The following is a 17,936-nucleotide window of genomic DNA, read 5'->3' as shown; positions in this document are numbered from 1 at the left end:
TACAAGGAAAAGTGAGCAAACGCAAATTGTCCAGCCAATCTGTCTACCCCAAAATTAAGACAACGACCTGCAAATACTTGTCTTTAATAGCTCCAAAAATATAAATAAATATCCATTTGAGAATAGAGTCAAGTAAGGCAGTGAGTGCCCAGAACAATTTTAAAACAAACATACATTTTTTTCTTCCTTTTTTCCTTCCTCCTTCCCCCTTTCTTTTTCTTTCTTTCTTTCCTTTCCTTCCTTTCTTCTATAATTCCCATCCCAAACTACATCCCAGAACGATAGGAACGATTCATTCCACATTCCTGAAGGTGAAGGAGAGTTTTCAAAGGCACTTCTGGGCAGATTTGGGCCCAGGGGGTAAAACACAAAGCCCACTTAAGGAGCTAGTCCTCTTGATTCCATCGGTCCCCCCCAAAAAATATTAATAATTTCCCGTCTTTAGCCAACCAACCCCAGTTCAATCTTCCAGGATCTCGGCGAAAAGATTTCTCCGTTTCTTCTCTGCTTGCTGGTGGTTGTCCCAGTCACGACGGCGTTTGAGGAAATGGGTCAAGGCGAAGTTACGGACGAGGTGGTGGCCGAAAGGATTGTGCCGCAGCTGGGGTTCGTGCTCCGCTGGGAAGAGAGGGAGAAGGAGGGGCTAAGTTTGAGAAATTACTGCAGCACACAACAAAGTACAGTGATACCTCATCTTACGAACTTAATTGGTTCCAGGACGAGGTTTGTAAGGTGAAAAGTTTGTAAGATGAAACAATGTTTCCCATAGGAACCAATGGAAAAGCGATTAATGCGTGCAAGCCCAAAACTCACCCCTTTTGCCAGCTGAAGCACCAATTTTTGCGCTGCTGGGATTTCCCTGAGGCTCCCCTCCATGGGAAACCCCACCTCCGGACTTCCGTGTTTTTGTGATGCTGCAGGAGAATCCCAGCAGGGAAATCCCAGCAGTGCAAAAACAGGCACTTAGCTGGCAACGGAAGTCCGGAGGTGGGGTTTCCCAGTGAGGGGAACCTCAGCGAAATTGCAGCATCGCAAAAACATGAAAGTCCTCGAAACCCCCCCTCCGGACTTCCGTGTTTTTGTGATGCTGCAGGGGAATCCCAGCAGGGAAATCCCAGCAGTGCAAAAACAGGCACTTAGCTGGCAACGGAAGTCCGGAGGTGGGGTTTCCCAGTGAGGGGAACCTCAGCGAAATTGCAGCATCGCAAAAACATGAAAGTCCTCGAAACCCCCCCTCCGGACTTCCGTGTTTTTGTGATGCTGCAATTTTGCTGAGGCTCCCCTCTCTCGGAAACCCACCTCCAGACTTCCATTGCCAGCAAAGCGCCCATTTTTGTGCTGCTGGGATTCCCCTGCAGCATTGCAAAAACACGGAAGTCCGGAGGTGGTGTTTCCCATGGAGGGGAGCCTCAGGGGAATCTCAGCAGTGCAAAAACGGGCGGTTCGCTGGCAACAGAAGTCCGAAGGCGGGGCATCCCAGTGGCGGCGGCTTGGGTTTGTAAGGTGAAAATAGTTTGGAAGAAAAGGCAAAAAAATCTTAAACCCCGGGTTTGTATCTCGAAAAGTTTGTATGATGAGGGGTTTGTAAGACGAGGTATCACTGTATCTTCGAAATGGAGAGGCCATGTTTACACATTGTCTTTAGGCGGGTGTGAGAATGCAGCCACTGGCAGTGGGTGACTCCGAATTATGGCCTGCCAGGTTAAGAGTTGGGAAGCTTTATATGTTTCTTAACTTGGTGTTTTATCAACTTTGGGCCCTTTAAGTAGTCTGGCTGGGGCCCTTTAAGCTAAGTTGGCCAGGGAATTCTGGGTGTTGAAATCCAAAACATGTTACAGGGCCCGAGGTTGAGAAACATAGTATCAATCCTAAAGCTGAACTGACCGAAGTCATTTTTAAAGGATAGGGAGGAGGAATTTGAGATAGAGGGGTTTCTCCAATCAAAACAATATATTTTCTCTTGAGAACCAAGGTCATTCTCACTCCTGGGCGGAGGAAGGCAGAGAGATGCCATCCGGTTGCTAGACCACACCGTGATTGGACCGTGTGCCTGATTTGTTTTGAGAAAGTGAGCAAACGTTTACTTTCAATTAAGTGAAAATCGTGGGAACCCTCAGAGTTGGTTTTCACCAGATAAGTGACAATGTGATCATTCATAACAGAAGTAATTTTTGAGGAATCTACACGCCTTGGAGTCTATGGATTTATTACTTGGAAGCCTGACACATGGCTTTAATTGAATGAACCCCTTCCACTTGCTTAATGAGAAAAGTTTAGAACTCCATAAAAATACAGCCCAGGATATAGGGACACTATTCCTCAAGGGAAGAGGCGGAGGGGGAAAGGAAAGAAAGGGAAGGTAACAAAATGGAAAAGGAAAATGGAAGAAAGGAAAAAAGGAAAGGAGTAAAGAGGAAAAGAAAGAAGGAATGGGGGAGGAAAGAAGAAATGAAGGAAAAGAAAGGAAAGTGGAAGAAGAAGAGGAAGGAAAAGCAAAGGAAAGGAAGGGGAGAGGGTAGGGTGGGGTGGGGAAAGGAAGGAAGGAAGGAGGGAGAGGAAGAAATGAAGGAAATGGGAAGGAAAGGAAAAGGAGAGGAAGAGAAGGAGAAAGGAAAGGGTAGGGTAGGAAAAGAAAAAAGGAGGGAGAGAGGAAGAAATGAAGGAAAGGAAAGTGAAGGGGAGGAAATGGGAAAGAAAGGCGGAAAGGAAATGAAAAGAAAGGAAGAAAAGGAAAAAGGAAAGGGTATGGAAGGGAAGAAAAGAAGGAAGGAAGGAAAGGAAGAAATGAAGGAAAGAAGGGAAAGGGTAGGAAAGAAAAGGAGGAGGGAGGAAGAAATAAAGGAAGGAAAAAGGAAAGAAGGAAGGAAACAGAGGGAGGGAGGGATGGACAGACATGGAGGCTCCTTACCCAGCTCCTGAGCCAACTCCCGTCTCGCAGACAAACTGGCTCCATTCCAGATGGCATCCAGAACTCTGCTCCCATGCTTGGAGCAGGCGAGAGACAAGAAGTGGCCCTGAGAATCCAAAGTAAAAAAAAAAGGGGGGGGGAGAAATGGAACAATTGTTAAGTCCAGGATCTGCTGTAAAAATAACCACTCAGAATTGTGCGGACTGCAGAGAAATGAAACCTCTACTTTTGCATGGAGATGTTGACACATTATTGGCGAAGAACCCACGGAGGGTGGGGGCAATCCTAATCTCAGGGGGGAGCTGGTTCCAGAGGGTCGGAGCCACCACAAAGAAGGCTCTTCCCTGGGTCCTGCCAGACGACATTGTTTAGTCAACGGGACCCAGAGAAGGCCCACTCTGTGGGACCTAACCGGTCGCTGGGATTCGTGCGGCAGAAGGCGGTCCCTGAGATATTCTGGTCCGGTGCCATGAAGGGCTTTATAGGTCATAACCAACACTTTGAATTGTGACCGGAAACTAATTGGCAACCAATTTAGGTAAGAAGAATCAAAAATACACGTACAAACTGGGCGAAACCACACTCAAGAGCATGGACTGAGAAAGGGATCTCAGAGTCTTGGTAGACAGCCAACTAAATATGAGCCAGCGACGTGCAACAGCAGCCAGAAAGGCCAACGAAGTCCTGAACCACATAAATAGAGAAATAGAATCAAGGACCAAACAGGTACTAGTTACCACTCTTATAAAGACTTGGTCAGACCACACCTAGAGTACTGCATCCAGTTTGGGTCACCACGCTACAAAAAAGGCATTGCAATTCTAGAGAAAATGCCAAAGAGAACAACCAGGATGACAAAGGGTCTGGAAAATAAAACATACAAAGAGCGGTGCAGGAACTGAGCTTGGCCAGTACGGCACAGAGAAGGGCCAGGGGGGACATGTTAGCAGTGTCTCAATACTTGAGGGGATGCCATAGAGAGGAGAGGATCAGGCTGTTGTTTGTTTGTTTGTTTGTTTGTTTGTTTGTTACTTCTATGCCGCCCAGTCCTGAAGGGACTGCCGCTCAGACACTATACTTTTCCGCCCACACAGAAAAAAAATTAGAGGGAACATTGGCTGGGATTCGTGTGGCAGAAGGGGTCTCGGAGGCAATTGGCCCCTCGTTAAACAACTTTGACAGCCTCAAAAACCCAGCACAGAATCTGCACCCACCCCCCCATCCCAAGGACTTACCTTGAGCTGTCGCAACACTTTCCGTCTGGCCTTCTCAGAGACGGAGGGGCTGGCCAAAAGGGCGTTGAAGACGTAGCTCCCGGAGGGATCGCAAGCCAACGTCACCAGGTCCGCGGGCGGCATGGCGGTCAAGCTGCGCAGCACGATGGAAGGCTCGGTGAAGTACAGGAGATGCTGCAGCATCAGGGAGCCGTGGTAGGAGACGGTGCTCAGGGCTGGCGGCGTCGCGCCTTCCTGGTGGAAAAGAGAATCTGATAGTGTGGTGGAATGAACTCTGGATTCCCAGGCGGGAGGGACCTCAAGCCAGAGAGATGGCTAAGTACAGATCGTTTGGTTGGGAGGAAGTGAATCAAGATGACTCCTTCTTAGCAGCTGGCAGAGTAGCTCTTTTAACGACGCAAACACAGGAATAGAAAGTCCTCAGCTTATGACCATTCTTTAGCATCTGGAGTTACGACGACACTGGAAAAGTGTCAGAAAACATTTGATCGATTTAGGGGTCCTAATCAGCACGAAGGACGCACAATGTAATAATGCAGATAGTCCTTGACTTACACCAGCTGTTGTGACTGTTCAATGACATGGGGGAAAGTGACTTATGACCGTTTTTCACAGATACTATTCCACGGTCATGCGATTGCTTGGCCACTGAGGGTATTTATGACAGTTGCAAAGTCTACAGCTTTTGCAGCCGTCTGACAATGTCCAGTCAGCGAAGCAGTGGAAGTGATGTTCTGGGGCCTGGAGGCTGTTGGGGGTGTCAATAAACTCAAACTCAACCCAGACAAGACGGAGTGGCTGTGGGTTTTACCTCCCAAGGACAATTCCATCTGTCTGTCCATTACCCTGGGGGGAGAATCACTGACCCCCCTCAGAGAGGGTTCGCAACTTGGGCGTCCTCCTCAATCCACAGCTCACATTAGAGAAACTTCTTTCAGCTGTGGCGAGGGGGGCATTCGCCCAGGTTCGCCTGGTGCACCAGTTGCGACCCTATTCGGACCGGGAGTCACTGCTCAGTCACTCATGCCCTCATCACCTCGAGGCTCGACTATTGTAACGCTCTCTACATGGGGCTACCTTTGAAAAGTGTTCGGAAACTTCAGATCGTGCAGAATGCAGCTGCGAGAGCTATCATGGGCTTCCCCAGGTATGCCCGTGTCACACCAACACTCTGCAGTCTGCATTGGTTGCCGATCAGTTTCCGGTCACAATTCAAAGTGTTGGTTATGACCTATAAAGCCCTCCATGGCACCGGACCAGATTATCTCAGGGACCACCTTCTGCTGCATGAATCCCAGCGACCAGTTAGGTCCCACAGAGTGGGTCTTCTCCGGGTCCCGTCAACTAAACATTGCTGCTTGGCGGGCCCCAGGGGAAGAGCCTTCTCTGTAGCAGCCCCGGCTGGAATCAACTCCCCCCAGAGATTAGAATGGCCCCCACCCTCCTTGCCTTTCGTAAGCTACTTAAAACCCACCTCTGCCACCAGGCATGGGGGAATTGAGATGCTCTTTCCCTCTGGGCCTTTACAATTTTATGCATGGTATGTCTTTATGTCTGTTTGGTTTTTTATATTAAGGGGGTTTTAATCGTTTTTAGTATTGGATTATTATTGTACACTGTTTTATGATTGCTGTTAGCCGCCCCAAGTCTTCGGAGAGGGGCGGCATATAAATCCAATAAATCCAATAAATCAATCAATAAATAAATAAATAAATAAACAAACAAATAAATAAATAAATAAAGTGAATGGGGGAGCCAGATTTGCTTAACAGCCGTGGGACTGACTTAACAATGGCAGCAATCTGCATAACAAAAGTGGCAAGCAAGGTTGTAAAATGAAGGCAAAGCTCGTTTAACTACACACTCTCTCTCACTTGCCAAGAGAAATTTGGGGTTCAACAGGGGTCGTAAGGTTAAGGACAACCTCGAGTTGTCACGCCTACCTGTTTCTTCTCCTCCTCCTCCCCAAAGTAGACCTCATACGCCAGGACGGAGACGAGAAGGGGGACGCAGGCCAGCTGGCGGATAGGGGGGTCCCAACAGTGGAAGGCCTGCGGGGGGGGGGGAACCAAATTTGAATAGAATGGAATGAAGAATAGAATAGAATTAGAATAGAATTGAATAGAAAATATTTAATAAACTAGAAAAGAGAAAAGATAGAAGAAAAGAGAAGAAAAAGAGAATAGACCAGAGATAGCAAACTTTTTGGTTCCCGTGCCAAAATGGGGGAGGGGGGTAGTGTACATGTCCCCCCCCCCATGCATGTGCACTCCCACACACACACTGCCCGCTCCCACACATGTGCACAGGCATTTCTGAAGCCCGGTAGGTGAAAAAAAATCCCCCAACAGACAAACTGGAAGTTTGAAAAAACGCAATTCCGGTTTCATGTTGTACTGTTTTTTGTAGAGTTCAGGGAAGGTTCCTGAAGCTCTGGAGTTCAAAAAACAGTACAACAGGCAAACAGGAAGTTTGGAAAAATGGACTTCCGGTTTGCCCTTTGTGCTGTTTTTTTTACACTCTGGAGCTTCAGGAAGCTTCCCCTGAACCCTCTGGAGTGCAAAAAACAGCACAACGGCAAACCGGAAGTGCGCTTTTCCAAGCTTCCGGTTTGTCTGTTGAGCAATTTTTTTTGCGTCCAGGGCTTCAGGGAAGTTTCCCTCAAGCATCTGCAGGACAAAACGGCCTTTCCCAAGACCGGATATCAGTTGACACGCACTGGAGCCGAAACATGGCAGAGTTTTGTGTGCCCTCCGAAATGGTTCAGCGTGCACCATGGGTTCGCTCCCACGGGAATAGACAGAGAAAACTAAGCAGATTACCTCCAAGAGGAGCCGCAACATCTCCGGCTGGTGAGCACTACATTTCCGGCAGGCGCCTAGGAGTGCCGTGACGATGCCGAAATGTTCCAGGGCCAGGATTTCTTCCAAGCCGGGGCCCAGTTCCTGAAGTAGCTGCCCCAGCTGGGAACAGGGTATAAATAATAATAATAATAATTAATAATAACAACAACAATAATAATAATAATAGATTTGTAAATGAAAAGATCGCTGCAAAAAGATCGCACAGACTGACTACAAGCATAGACACGATGCTGTGGCACAGATGATCCACTGGAACTTGTGCCGGAACTACCATCTACCAGTGGCAAAGAACTGGTGGGATCATAAGCCCCAAAAAGTGGTTGAAAATGAGCAAGCAAAACTACTGTGGGACTTCTGACTTCAGACTGACTGAATTCTGAAGCATAACACACCAGACATCCTGATTGTGGAGAAAAAGAAAGTATGGATCATCAACATCGCAATCCCAGGAGACAGCAGAATTGAGGAGAAGCAGCTAGAGAAATTAGTGAAATACGAAGATCTAAAAATCGAGCTGCAACGACTCTGGCATAAGCCAGTGAAAGTGGTCCCAGTGGTACTTGGCACGCTGGGCGCAGGGCCAAAGGATCTCAGCGGACATTTGAAAACCATCGGAATTGACAAAATCTCCATCTGTCAATTGCAAAAGGCCGCGTTACTGGGATCGGCAAACATAATTCGCCGCTACATCACGCAGTCGGTGCTTGGGAAGCGTCCGACTGGTGATGAAATACGAAATCCAGCATAGTGATCTCGTTTGCTGTGTTGTACTGACATAATAATATTAATAACAATAACAATAATAATAACAACAACAACAACAACAATAGATTTGTAAATGAGAAGACCTGCCTAGATCAAGAGAAGGATCCATTTCTCCTCTTCTTCTAGGCCGGCCGGGATCTGTTTGATGGATCTATAACAGTTCCTATCAGATCACTAGCAGTTGAGCAGCCCTTATGGTCTAATTGCTTTTTATCTCAACTTTATTATTTTTAGAAGTACAGTGTTCCCTCGATTTTCGCAGGTTCGAACTTCGCGAATAGCCTATACCACGGTTTTTAAAAAAATATTAATTAAAAAATACTTCGTGGGTTTTTTTCTATACCACAGTTTTTCCTGCCCGATGACATCATACATCATCGCCAAACTAATAATTTTTGCAAATAAATAACAAAAAAATAATTTATTGTTAATAAATAATTATTTATGTTTATAAATATCAGGATCACTAAGTGTCTTATTCAATGGTGAGAACCAGTAATAACGGTGAGTTAATTGTTGTTAAGGGAATGGAAAATGGTAATTTAGGGGTTTAAAGTGTTAAGGGAAGGCTTGTGATACTGTCCATAGCCAAAAATGGTGTATTTACTTCCGCATCTCTACTTCGCGGAAATTCGACTTTCGCAGGCGGTCTCGGAACGCATCCCCCGCGAAAATCGAGGGAACACTATAACTCATAATGGTGAGCAGATCTTATATTCCTCCCTCCTTCTATTTCCCCCAGTAATAACAAGCCTTTGAAGTAGGCTGGGCTGAGACAAACCAGCCCAAAGTCAGCCAGTTGGCTTTCAGATCTAGAACTCACTACCTCCTAGTGATTGGCCTATAATCAGCCAGCTAGCTTCCTTGATGAGGGTGGGACTAGAACTCCCCATTGCCTGGTAATTGGCCCAAAGTCACTCAGCTGGCTTTCATGACTAAAGTGGGACTAGAATTCCCTATCTCCTGGTGATTGGCCCAGTCACCCAGCCAGCTTCCATATCTAAGTCAGAACTAGAATTCACCATCTCTTAGGGATTGGCCCATAATCACCCAGCTAGCTTCTGTGACTAGGGTGGGACTAGAACTTCCCATCTCCTGGTGATTGGCCAAAAGTTGCCTGGCTAACTTTCATGTGGGACTGGAACTCACAAGCTCGTAGTGATTGGCCCAGTCACCCAGCCAGCTTTCATTCCTAAGTCAGAACTAGAACGCACCATCGCCTAGTGATTGGTCCATAATCAGGCAGCTAGTTTCCATGAATAGAGTAGGACTAGAACTCCCCATCTCCCAGTTATCCAGCTGGCTTTCACACCTAAACCAAACTAGAACTCCCCATTTCCTGGTTTCTAGCCTGCTGCCTTACCAGCCCCTTCCGCCATGACGGGAACCAAAATCGACTCCCGCCCCTTCGGAAGCCTTAAGAGGGCCTGTCCCTTCTTCGCTTTTCAAGATCAACCCCAAATCCACGACACCCCGATATACTGCGCCGGCTGAGAGGCGCCACAAAGGGAGCCCTCACACTAACAAAAACACACACACACACACACACCCTTACCAGTTTACGCGAGGCAGCCTGGATGAGCCGTTGCACAGTGAAGTTGGCCACTTTGTGAGCTGACAAGACGCAGAGCTGTCCCTTCACGTGACCCTTGTAGAACTTGCGCAAGGCCTTTGCGTCCGAAACCTCCAAGACTTTGTCCAGAACCCGGCTGCAGGTCGCGTCCTTCAGAAACACCAGCAGGCTGCTGAGAAAGGGGGAACAGGTAAGACGGGGGGCAGGAATGTGCCTCAATTTTGTTTTGGAAAGTTCTTTTATTTTACTTTTTCACAATCTCCACATACACATCCATTCATATCCCATAAATCATATCAAAACATACCTAATTGTACATTTATATCCAACGTGTCATAAATCAATATCCTAGTTTTGTGCCTATTTATACTGCTATTTATCAATTTCTCCCTCATTACGTAGCACTCCCCTCCCAGAATAGAATAGAACAGTCACTCATGCCCTCATCACCTCGAGGTTCAAATACTGTAACGCTCTCTACATGGGGCTACCTCTGAAAAGTGTTCGGAAACTTCAGATCGTGCAGAATGCAGCTGCAAGAGCAATCATGGGCTTTCCCAAATATGCCCATGTTACACCAACACTCCGCAGTCTGCATTGGTTGCCGATCAATTTACGGGCACAATTCAAAGTGTTGGTTATGACCTATAAAGGCATCGGACCAGAATATCTCTGGGACCACCTTCTGCTGCACGAATCCCAGTGACCGATTAGGTCCCACAGAATTGGCCTCCTCCGGGTCCTGTCGACTAAACAATGTCGTTTGGCGGGCCCCAGGGGAAGAGCCTTCTCTGTGGCGGCCCTGACTCTCTGGAACCAGCTCCCCCCAGAGATTAGAACTGCCCCCACCCTCCTTGCCTTTCGTAAACTCCTCAAAACCCACCTTTGTCGTCAGTCATGGGGAAATTGAGATATTTCCCCCGGGCCTATACAATTTATGTATGGTATGTTTCTATGTATGTCTGCTTAATAATGGGGTTTTTAAAATATTTTAAATTGTAAATTATTAGATTTGTTATGAACTGTTTTATTGTGTTGTGAGCCGCCCCGAGTCTACGGAGCAGGGCGGCATACAAATCTAATAAATAATAATAATAATAATAATAATAATAATAATAATTATTATTATTATTATTATTATTATTATTATTATTATTATTATTATTATTATTATTATTCTTTATTGGCCAAGTGTGATTGGACACACAAAGAATTTGTCAATGGTGCAGATGCTCTCACTGTACATAAAAGAAAAAGTTACATATGTCAAGAATCATGAGATACAAAATGATGCCATAGGGGGGTTCTGCCTGACGGGGCTCAGGCGGTAATTAAGGGTCCAGGAAAGAAGGTCAGACACACACGTGCAGTGATAAGCAGCAAAATTGTATTAAACACAAAAGAAAAGACTAAACAAAATGCCCTTAGTCTTCAGGAGTAAAACACAGTTTCTAGGCAAAAGTTCAGATAGTTACAAAGTGCATGTAGAGCGAAAAAGCAAACAAACACAAGTTTCACGTAGCAGGAAAGTTCCAGGAGTTCTCTGCATTCACGAGGCACGATGTATCTATATCTATCTATCCATCCATCCATCTCTATATATCTCTATGTATCTCTAGTTATCTAGCTAGCTAGCTCTGTGTATCCATCTTAATACTGTATATCTCTGTCTGTCTGTCTGTCTGTCTGTCTGTCTGTCTGTCTGTCTGTCTGTCTCTCTCTCTCTATCTATCTATCTATCTCAGGAGCAGCCAAAGTTGGTTCTTCTATGACTTGTGGACTTCAACTCCCAGAATTCCTGAACCAATTATGCTAGCTCAGGAATTCTGGGAGTTGACATCCACATGTCATAGAAGAGCCAACTATACCTACCCCTGATCTATCTAGAATAGAATAGAATTCTTTATTGGCCAAGTGTGATTGGAGACACAAGGAATTTGTCTTTGGTGTATATGCTCTCAGTGTACATAAAAAACACATTTGTCAAGAACAACACAACACTTAAGGGTTCAAATAAGCAATCAGGAAACAATCAATATTAATATAAATCAACTTTTGCAGCAACTCCTCCCACCAATCCTCGCCACTCAAACCATCCAACCAATCCGAATGCCTACCTTTGCTCAGCAGACGGGTTACAGCTGCTCAGGTAGCCAATCAAGGACCGGCAGAGTTCAGCACACTCTTCGGGCAGCTTTCTGTGTAGGATCTCCAGCGCCACCTGCAGGCAGAGGCTGAAACATTTGTTGGTGATGAAATCTAGAGGGAGGAAACAGGTTTAATTTAATAAGGATCTTGGTTAAAAGAAAGATCTTGGTTAAAGCCAGGTCAGAAATAATATATAAAGGAAGGATATATAAAATATCATTATCCTCTTTTAATGACCACATCATCCCTTGCAGGGTGGAGTCTGGGCAACTGAATGGGGATAGAAGAGTGCTTTTTACTGGCCGGATGCCCTCCTGTTGCCAATGAGGAGTTTTGTTCAGCAGATATATTCTCAGTGTGCCCAAAGAGAGAAATATCTGCGTCTACCTAGGATCGAACTCACGGCCTCCAGATTGTGAGGCGAGATGTCCATCTCTACGTATCACCTTCCCTAAATGTATTTTAAGCTCCCGCTTTCCAATTCACAGGCGTATTGGATGTTCTCACTTAATGACCATTCACTTAATGACTTTTTGAAATTACAACAGACCCCATTAAAAAATACTCAAGACCTCAAATTTATGACTGACCTCCCTATGGTTATGGGTCACAATACCCAACCTCATCAAAGGCACTTACAACTCATCCTCAAACTTATGACTGTCTCCCATCACTCATAGTCATGTGACCACATTTCAGACACTGGTTCATATTTACAAGTTGCAAAGTCGCTGAGTCGCCTGACCCCAATTTGCAACATTTTTTTTTGCTAAAAAGTACACATCTGTCAGCAGGATTCGCTTAGTGACTAATTGATTAGAGAACCATCTTTCAGCTGTGGTGAGGGGGGCGTTTGCCCAGATTCGCCTGGTGCACCAGTTGCGGCCCTATCTGGACCGGGACTCACTGCTCACAGTCACTCATGCCCTCATCACCTCGAGGTTCGACTACTGTAACACTCTCTACATGGGGCTACCTTTGAAGAGTGTTTGGAAACTTCAGATCGTGCAGAATGCAGCTGCGAGAGCAGTCATGGGCTTTCCCAAATATGCCCATATTACACCAACACTCTGCAGTCTGCACTGGTTGCCAATCAATCTCCAGTCACAATTCAAAGTGTTGGTCATGACCTATAAACCCCTTCATGGCACCAGACCAGAATATCTCTGGGACCGCCTTCTGCTGCACGAATCCCAGCGACCGATTAGGTCCCACAGAGTTGGCCTTCTCCGGGTCCCGTCGACTAAGCAATGTCGTTTGGCGGGCCCCAGGGGAAGAGCCTTCTCTGTGGCGGCCCCGACTCTCTGGAACCAGCTCCCCCCAGAGATTAGAACTGACACTACCCTCCTTGCCTTTCGTAAACTCCTCAAAACCCACCTTTGTTGTCAGGCATGGGGGAATTGAGATATCTCCCCCAGGCCTATACAATTTATGTATATTTGTATGTATGTCTGATTAATAATGGGTTTTTTAAAATGTTTTAAATTGTAAATTATTAGATTTGTTATGAACTGTTTTATTGTGTTTTGAGCTGCCCCGAGTATACGGAGAGGGGCGGCATACAAATCTAATAAATAAATAAATAAATAAATAAATAAATAAATAAATAAATAAATAAATAAACAAACAAACAAACAAACAAACAAACAAACAAACAACTGCCGTTAAGTTATTTGGCAGTCATAAAAAGAGCCGTAAAATCGAGCCAGCTCATGTGGAGACACGCTTAACAACTTCCGCCTACTTATGATGGAAATTCCATGCTCGCTTGTTGTCATTCAGTGAGGACGATCTGCAGTCGCTGAAAAACTGGGCAAGACTGCTATTTCCCCACCTGTCCAGCAGATGGCAGCATCTCACCTGCAATTTGTTCCCGGAATGAGTCTTTGAATTCCCTTAGAAGGGAAAGGAAACTGTCTGGGACATCAAATACTGTTGGTCCTTTACTCTCCACTTTCGAACTCTTGGACCGGGGAGGAAGAGGCCCTAAGATAGTGGAAAGGGGAAGAAAAGGGGGAAAGGGGTAAATTAGACGCCCTGATTTTCCTGCAAGAAAAATATTAATGCATCGCTGCTTGGTGTAAACACCTGGCAAAATATGGGATTAACCACCGTGGCGATTTTAAGACTCGTGGACTTCAAATCTGCTTCAATGGCTGGCTGGGGAATTCTGGGAGTTGAAGTCCACCGATTGAGGACCTCATACATCGAGTTGAGGACTTCGTATCTTATTTGTAAATATAATAAAGTTGGCGTACAAATCAATCCATAAAATAAATAATAAAATACATATAAAAAATAAAATAAAGCAATAAGAAAGGGAAAATCTAAGTAAAATGGAAATCAAATTGAAAAAATATAATATGAAAAATAAAATAATGCAGAAGATAAAATATTACAGTGAAGTACAGTATCACAATAAAATTAAAAAGAAAAGAAATAAAAGAAAAGAAAATGATGAAAGAAAATAAAATAGTAAAAAATAATGAAAGAAAATAATGAAAATAAAATGAAATAATAAAATAAAATAGTAAAATAAAATGAAATAATAAAATAAAATAGTAAAATAAAATTAATAAAATAAAGAAATTAAATAAAAAATAAAAGAATAATAAAATAAATAATAATAATAATAATAAAATACAAATATAAACCATGTGGGGTACATTGGGCTGAAGCATCCAGAACTGAGAACTGTAACAGGGGGAGGGGAGCATTAACCCAGGTTTGATCATTCTCACGTTGTTCCCACATTGGATCTCCACCCACAACACTCCTGAGATGCCAGACAGTGGGCAACGGCTTTCGACCCCCACTTCTCATGATAGGACAGGGGCTATGTTCGTTCAATGGCCACAACTCACCTGAGCCCGGGAGCCCCCGTCCTCCGTCCGACCCAACGCAGGCTCCTCCCAAGACCTGCAGCAGAGTCCGCACCACAAAGCTGGCGTGAGTGTCCAGCGCGAAAGTCGATAACTCCTCCCGAAGACTCTTCCCCAGATCCAGGACGAGCTCCTCCAGCGCCTGGGCCCCCTCGCCTCCTGCCGAGATCAGCAGTGGGGCCCTCCACAGCGCCCCTTCCAAGATGTGGGCCCCGCAGGGGTGGCAGGCTACCGGGCGCAGAGAGGGGAGCAGGGCCCGGAGCAGAGGCTCTAAGTTGGCCGCCGAGGCAAACGGCAGCAGCGCCTGGAGGAGCAGTGACCCCGAGGGATCCAGGGCTAGCGGCAATGCCACTCCTGTTGCCTCCGTCAGGACGTTGCTCACAAAGAGACCTGCGGAGGAGACAAAATAACAGCCGTTGTAGGGAGTCCTCAACTTACAACCACAATGGGAAGCAGAATTCCCCTCGCTAAACAAGGCGATTGGGGATCGGGTGACATTTTGCAAACTTTTCAACAAGGTTAAGTGAACTGTGGCCAATGTTAAGTAAGACACGCGGTCATTAAGAAAATCTGGCCTGCTCCATTAATTTCACTGATCAAAAGCCAAATGAGAAGGTCACAAATGGCGATTATGGGAGCCATTGTCAAGACAGGAAAGTCCTCAACTTACAACAGTTTCATTTAGTGACAGTTGAAAGTTTCTTCTACCGCTGTGAACCAATCTTACTTTTCTCTTCATCGGAGGTAAAGCCGGCCTTGAAAGTATCGTGCGCCTGGTGGAAATAGTCCGCCACTGCAGGCTCCAATTTGAGAGCGGCTCCTCCTTTGATCTCTTTGGGGTCTCCTTTCCCAGGCTTAGAAGCAGGCAAGCCACATCGTCTCTTCTGCTCTTTCCCGCCTTTTGCCGTTTTCTGACGGTGGGCAGGGGGTGCCATCCTTCTGGAGAGCTCAGTCCAGCCTTCTAAAGGGAAATTGAGGAAATTAAGAAGGAAAACACTGCATTTGAAACAACCTTTTGGAAAGGTCAATATTTCTGATTCATCCCATGGTCAAAGTCATAGGGGGCTACATATAGTATAGCTTCACACAATAAATATAAAATTATATAATATACTAATATTCATACACAGAGATACGTGTACTACCGTACGTATGCATGCATGTATGTATGTATTTAACCAGTTTGATCAAAATTAGTAGTTGAGTGTTTGCCAATTTGACATAACAATATGGACTTATGTTTATTAACATTTCACTTAAATTAATAATACCATAAAATATGACATAAATACAAATATTAACATATGTACATCTACATGGTGCATACATACATACATATCTTGTCCCCCCCCCAAAAAAAATATGACATCCCCTGATAATAAGCCCAATTGGGCTTTTGAGTACATGGGAATAAGTCCAAGCACTTATTTCAGGGTTGAAAAAAATATAAGACAAGGTCTTATTTTCGGGGAAACATTATATAGATGGGTGGATAGGTAGGAAGGCTAACTAACTGTACATGATTCCAACACAACACGTTATTCCAGTTGTGTCTGTGGTGAATGGAAAGGGGTGTAATTGCTCCATCAGGGGTAACACAATCAAGAACATTTATGACAAAAAGCCACAATGAATGAATCAGAAAAGTCCTAATTTCAATGTAGTCTACAACAACATTCCTCCAACTTTTTGGGAACCAGGGACCGGTTTCATGGAGAAATGTTTTTACAGGGACTGGAGGCGGTACGGTTTTGCTTATTTCCGTGGCCCAGTTGTTGGCATGCCGTGGACCAGTGCTGGTTGGTGGACCGAGGGTTGGGAACCAGTGGTGGGTTGCTATTGTTTCGGACTAGTTTGCCTGAACTGGCGGCGGAAATATGTCCCCGCTCGCCAAACCAGCAGCAATGGCCGGCTGGCTATACCAGAGGCTCATTTCCCTGATGTGATATAGGTGAACACATGCATAAAACAGTAAGCAGCTTCTGATATGGTGCACTTCCAGTAGGGATGTAAGTAGAACCCACCACTGTTGGGGGCCTTTGATCTACAAAAATTTAAAGTGAAAATTGTTGCAAGCAGCATAGCTGGGGAGGCCTTATTTCTGCTTTCAAAAAACCAATAAGCACCATTTTTTTCAGTTCATTTATATTTTTCTTACGTTCAGAAATGTTCAAACTACCAATCCCACACCAACCTTAATAAAATTGAAGGCATTTTGCAGGCTAAACTATCTATAAATTGAAAAAACGTTCACAAAAAGGGGGTCTGCCTTTTATGATAAAATAAACCAATAAGCATTATTTTTTTTCAGTTCAATTTTCATATCATTGTGTGCAGAAATGTTCAGACTACTTTCTAAAGTGAAAAAAGTTTTCAAATTGACCAAACATAAACACCTCAAATGAAGAATTTTCCGGCCAAGTCAGGGTGACCCTTTAGGCCTATTTTTTTTCAGCAAGAAAGAAGCCCCCCACCCCCTAAAAAATTTCATCATAGACAGAACCCCTGAAATGATGCAAAGTCATGAAATTTCAAGTTTCAGGAATGCAGGGAAATTTTTTTTTACAGGGGCTGAAACTTTGATTTTGGGTCTCACAGACCCGAACAGACCAGCAGGGTTTTAAGGGAGGCCGTGCTGGTTTAGTTCTCCCAGCCGCTTCACCGGTTGCATTACCTGCCTGCAGCCAAAACCTATCCGGAAACTCCAAAGAATCCTTGCAGGAAAGGAAGGTGGGAGATGAAGAGTCAGAAAACAAAGATACTTTTACAAAAGACTTACAAGAAATGCCCGGCTCCAAGTTTGCTCTGGCTGGCCGCTGCTCCCTATTGGTTCGCAACAGGATCGCGTGGAAAAGTCATCAAAGGATCGCGCACCTTCCGCCCCGCTTGCAATCTTTCTTTGCAAGCACGAGAAACGACGGCCTCCTCCACGCGTGCGCGGGATTCTACCGGGCCACGCCCCCGGAACCAAGGCAGAAGTTTTCCCACGCTGATTCCCGACCTGCCCCGCGCTACGGTAGCGATAAAACCGCCGGCCGCCCCTCCCAGAAAGCATCGCGCCCGTGACGTCACCCTTTCTTTCGTTCATTGGCTCCTTTGTTCACTGCGTCGCACCATTCGTTCATTTCGTTCGTTCGTTTCTGATGAGGTCAGCGTGGTTTCTAAAGGACCCAATGAAGTCAGGGCGAGATGGGTTGCCTTTGCCATAGAATGGGAGCATCATACCCATCCTCCCCAGCCAAAGGACAAGAATAGAACAGAACAGAAAATGGAATAGAGTAGAATATAGAATTAGGACACAATGCAGAATAGAATATAAAATAGAATATATAGAATAGCATTCAGAACTAGATTATAGAGCAGAAAGTGGAATGAAATAGAATAAGATAGAATTAGAATATAGAATATATAGAATAGAATTTAGAATAGAATATATAGAATAGCATTCAGAATTAGAATAGATTAGAGAGTACAGTAGAATTAGAATATAGAATATATAGAATAGAATTTAGAAGAATAGAATTCAGAATAAGAATAAATTATAGAGTACAGTAGAAAATG

At 44.9% G+C, this 17,936-nt stretch overlaps 1 protein-coding gene across 7 annotated transcripts; it reads right to left on the bottom strand.

The window, feature by feature from the left end:
* Positions 1-68: 68 nt before the first annotated feature.
* NOP9 (NOP9 nucleolar protein) lies at positions 69-17,422 on the bottom strand. 7 transcript variants are annotated; one of them, XM_070728068.1, is made up of 11 exons: positions 17,155-17,422; positions 15,103-15,336; positions 14,358-14,765; positions 13,354-13,479; positions 11,463-11,604; positions 9,328-9,514; positions 6,966-7,106; positions 6,087-6,194; positions 4,144-4,377; positions 2,909-3,014; positions 69-618 (listed from the first exon to the last, which is right to left on the bottom strand). In XM_070728068.1, exons 2-11 carry the CDS (start codon positions 15,308-15,310, stop codon positions 461-463), a joined length of 1,818 nt encoding a protein of 605 aa, XP_070584169.1. In that variant the 5' UTR covers positions 15,311-15,336; positions 17,155-17,422; the 3' UTR covers positions 69-460. The 7 variants fall into 7 exon arrangements, with proteins under 7 accessions (XP_070584169.1, XP_070584164.1, XP_070584166.1 ...); XM_070728063.1 differs by having other exon boundaries at positions 9,328-9,517; positions 17,155-17,421; XM_070728065.1 differs by having other exon boundaries at positions 9,328-9,517; positions 15,103-15,333; positions 17,155-17,417.
* Positions 17,423-17,936: the final 514 nt, after the last annotated feature.

This window comes from Erythrolamprus reginae, chromosome Z (assembly GCF_031021105.1).
Source record: "Erythrolamprus reginae isolate rEryReg1 chromosome Z, rEryReg1.hap1, whole genome shotgun sequence".
NCBI classification, from domain to species: Eukaryota; Metazoa; Chordata; class Lepidosauria; order Squamata; family Dipsadidae; genus Erythrolamprus; species Erythrolamprus reginae.
The sequence above is the reverse complement of the archived record's forward strand: the minus strand, read 5'-3'. Positions and strand labels throughout refer to the sequence as shown.

Bases quoted from the DNA above. Each gene is read 5' to 3' on its own strand.
- NOP9 (XM_070728063.1), bottom strand. From the start codon at position 15,310: ATGGCACCCCCTGCCCACCGTCAGAAAACGGCAAAAGGCGGGAAAGAG. The intron at 14,766-15,102 runs GTAAGATTGGTT...TCTCCTCCGCAG, and splicing joins TACCTCCGATGAAGAGAAAA to GTCTCTTTGTGAGCAACGTC. The intron at 7,107-9,327 runs GTAAGGGTGTGT...CCCTGTTCCCAG, and splicing joins AGGCTGCCTCGCGTAAACTG to CTGGGGCAGCTACTTCAGGA.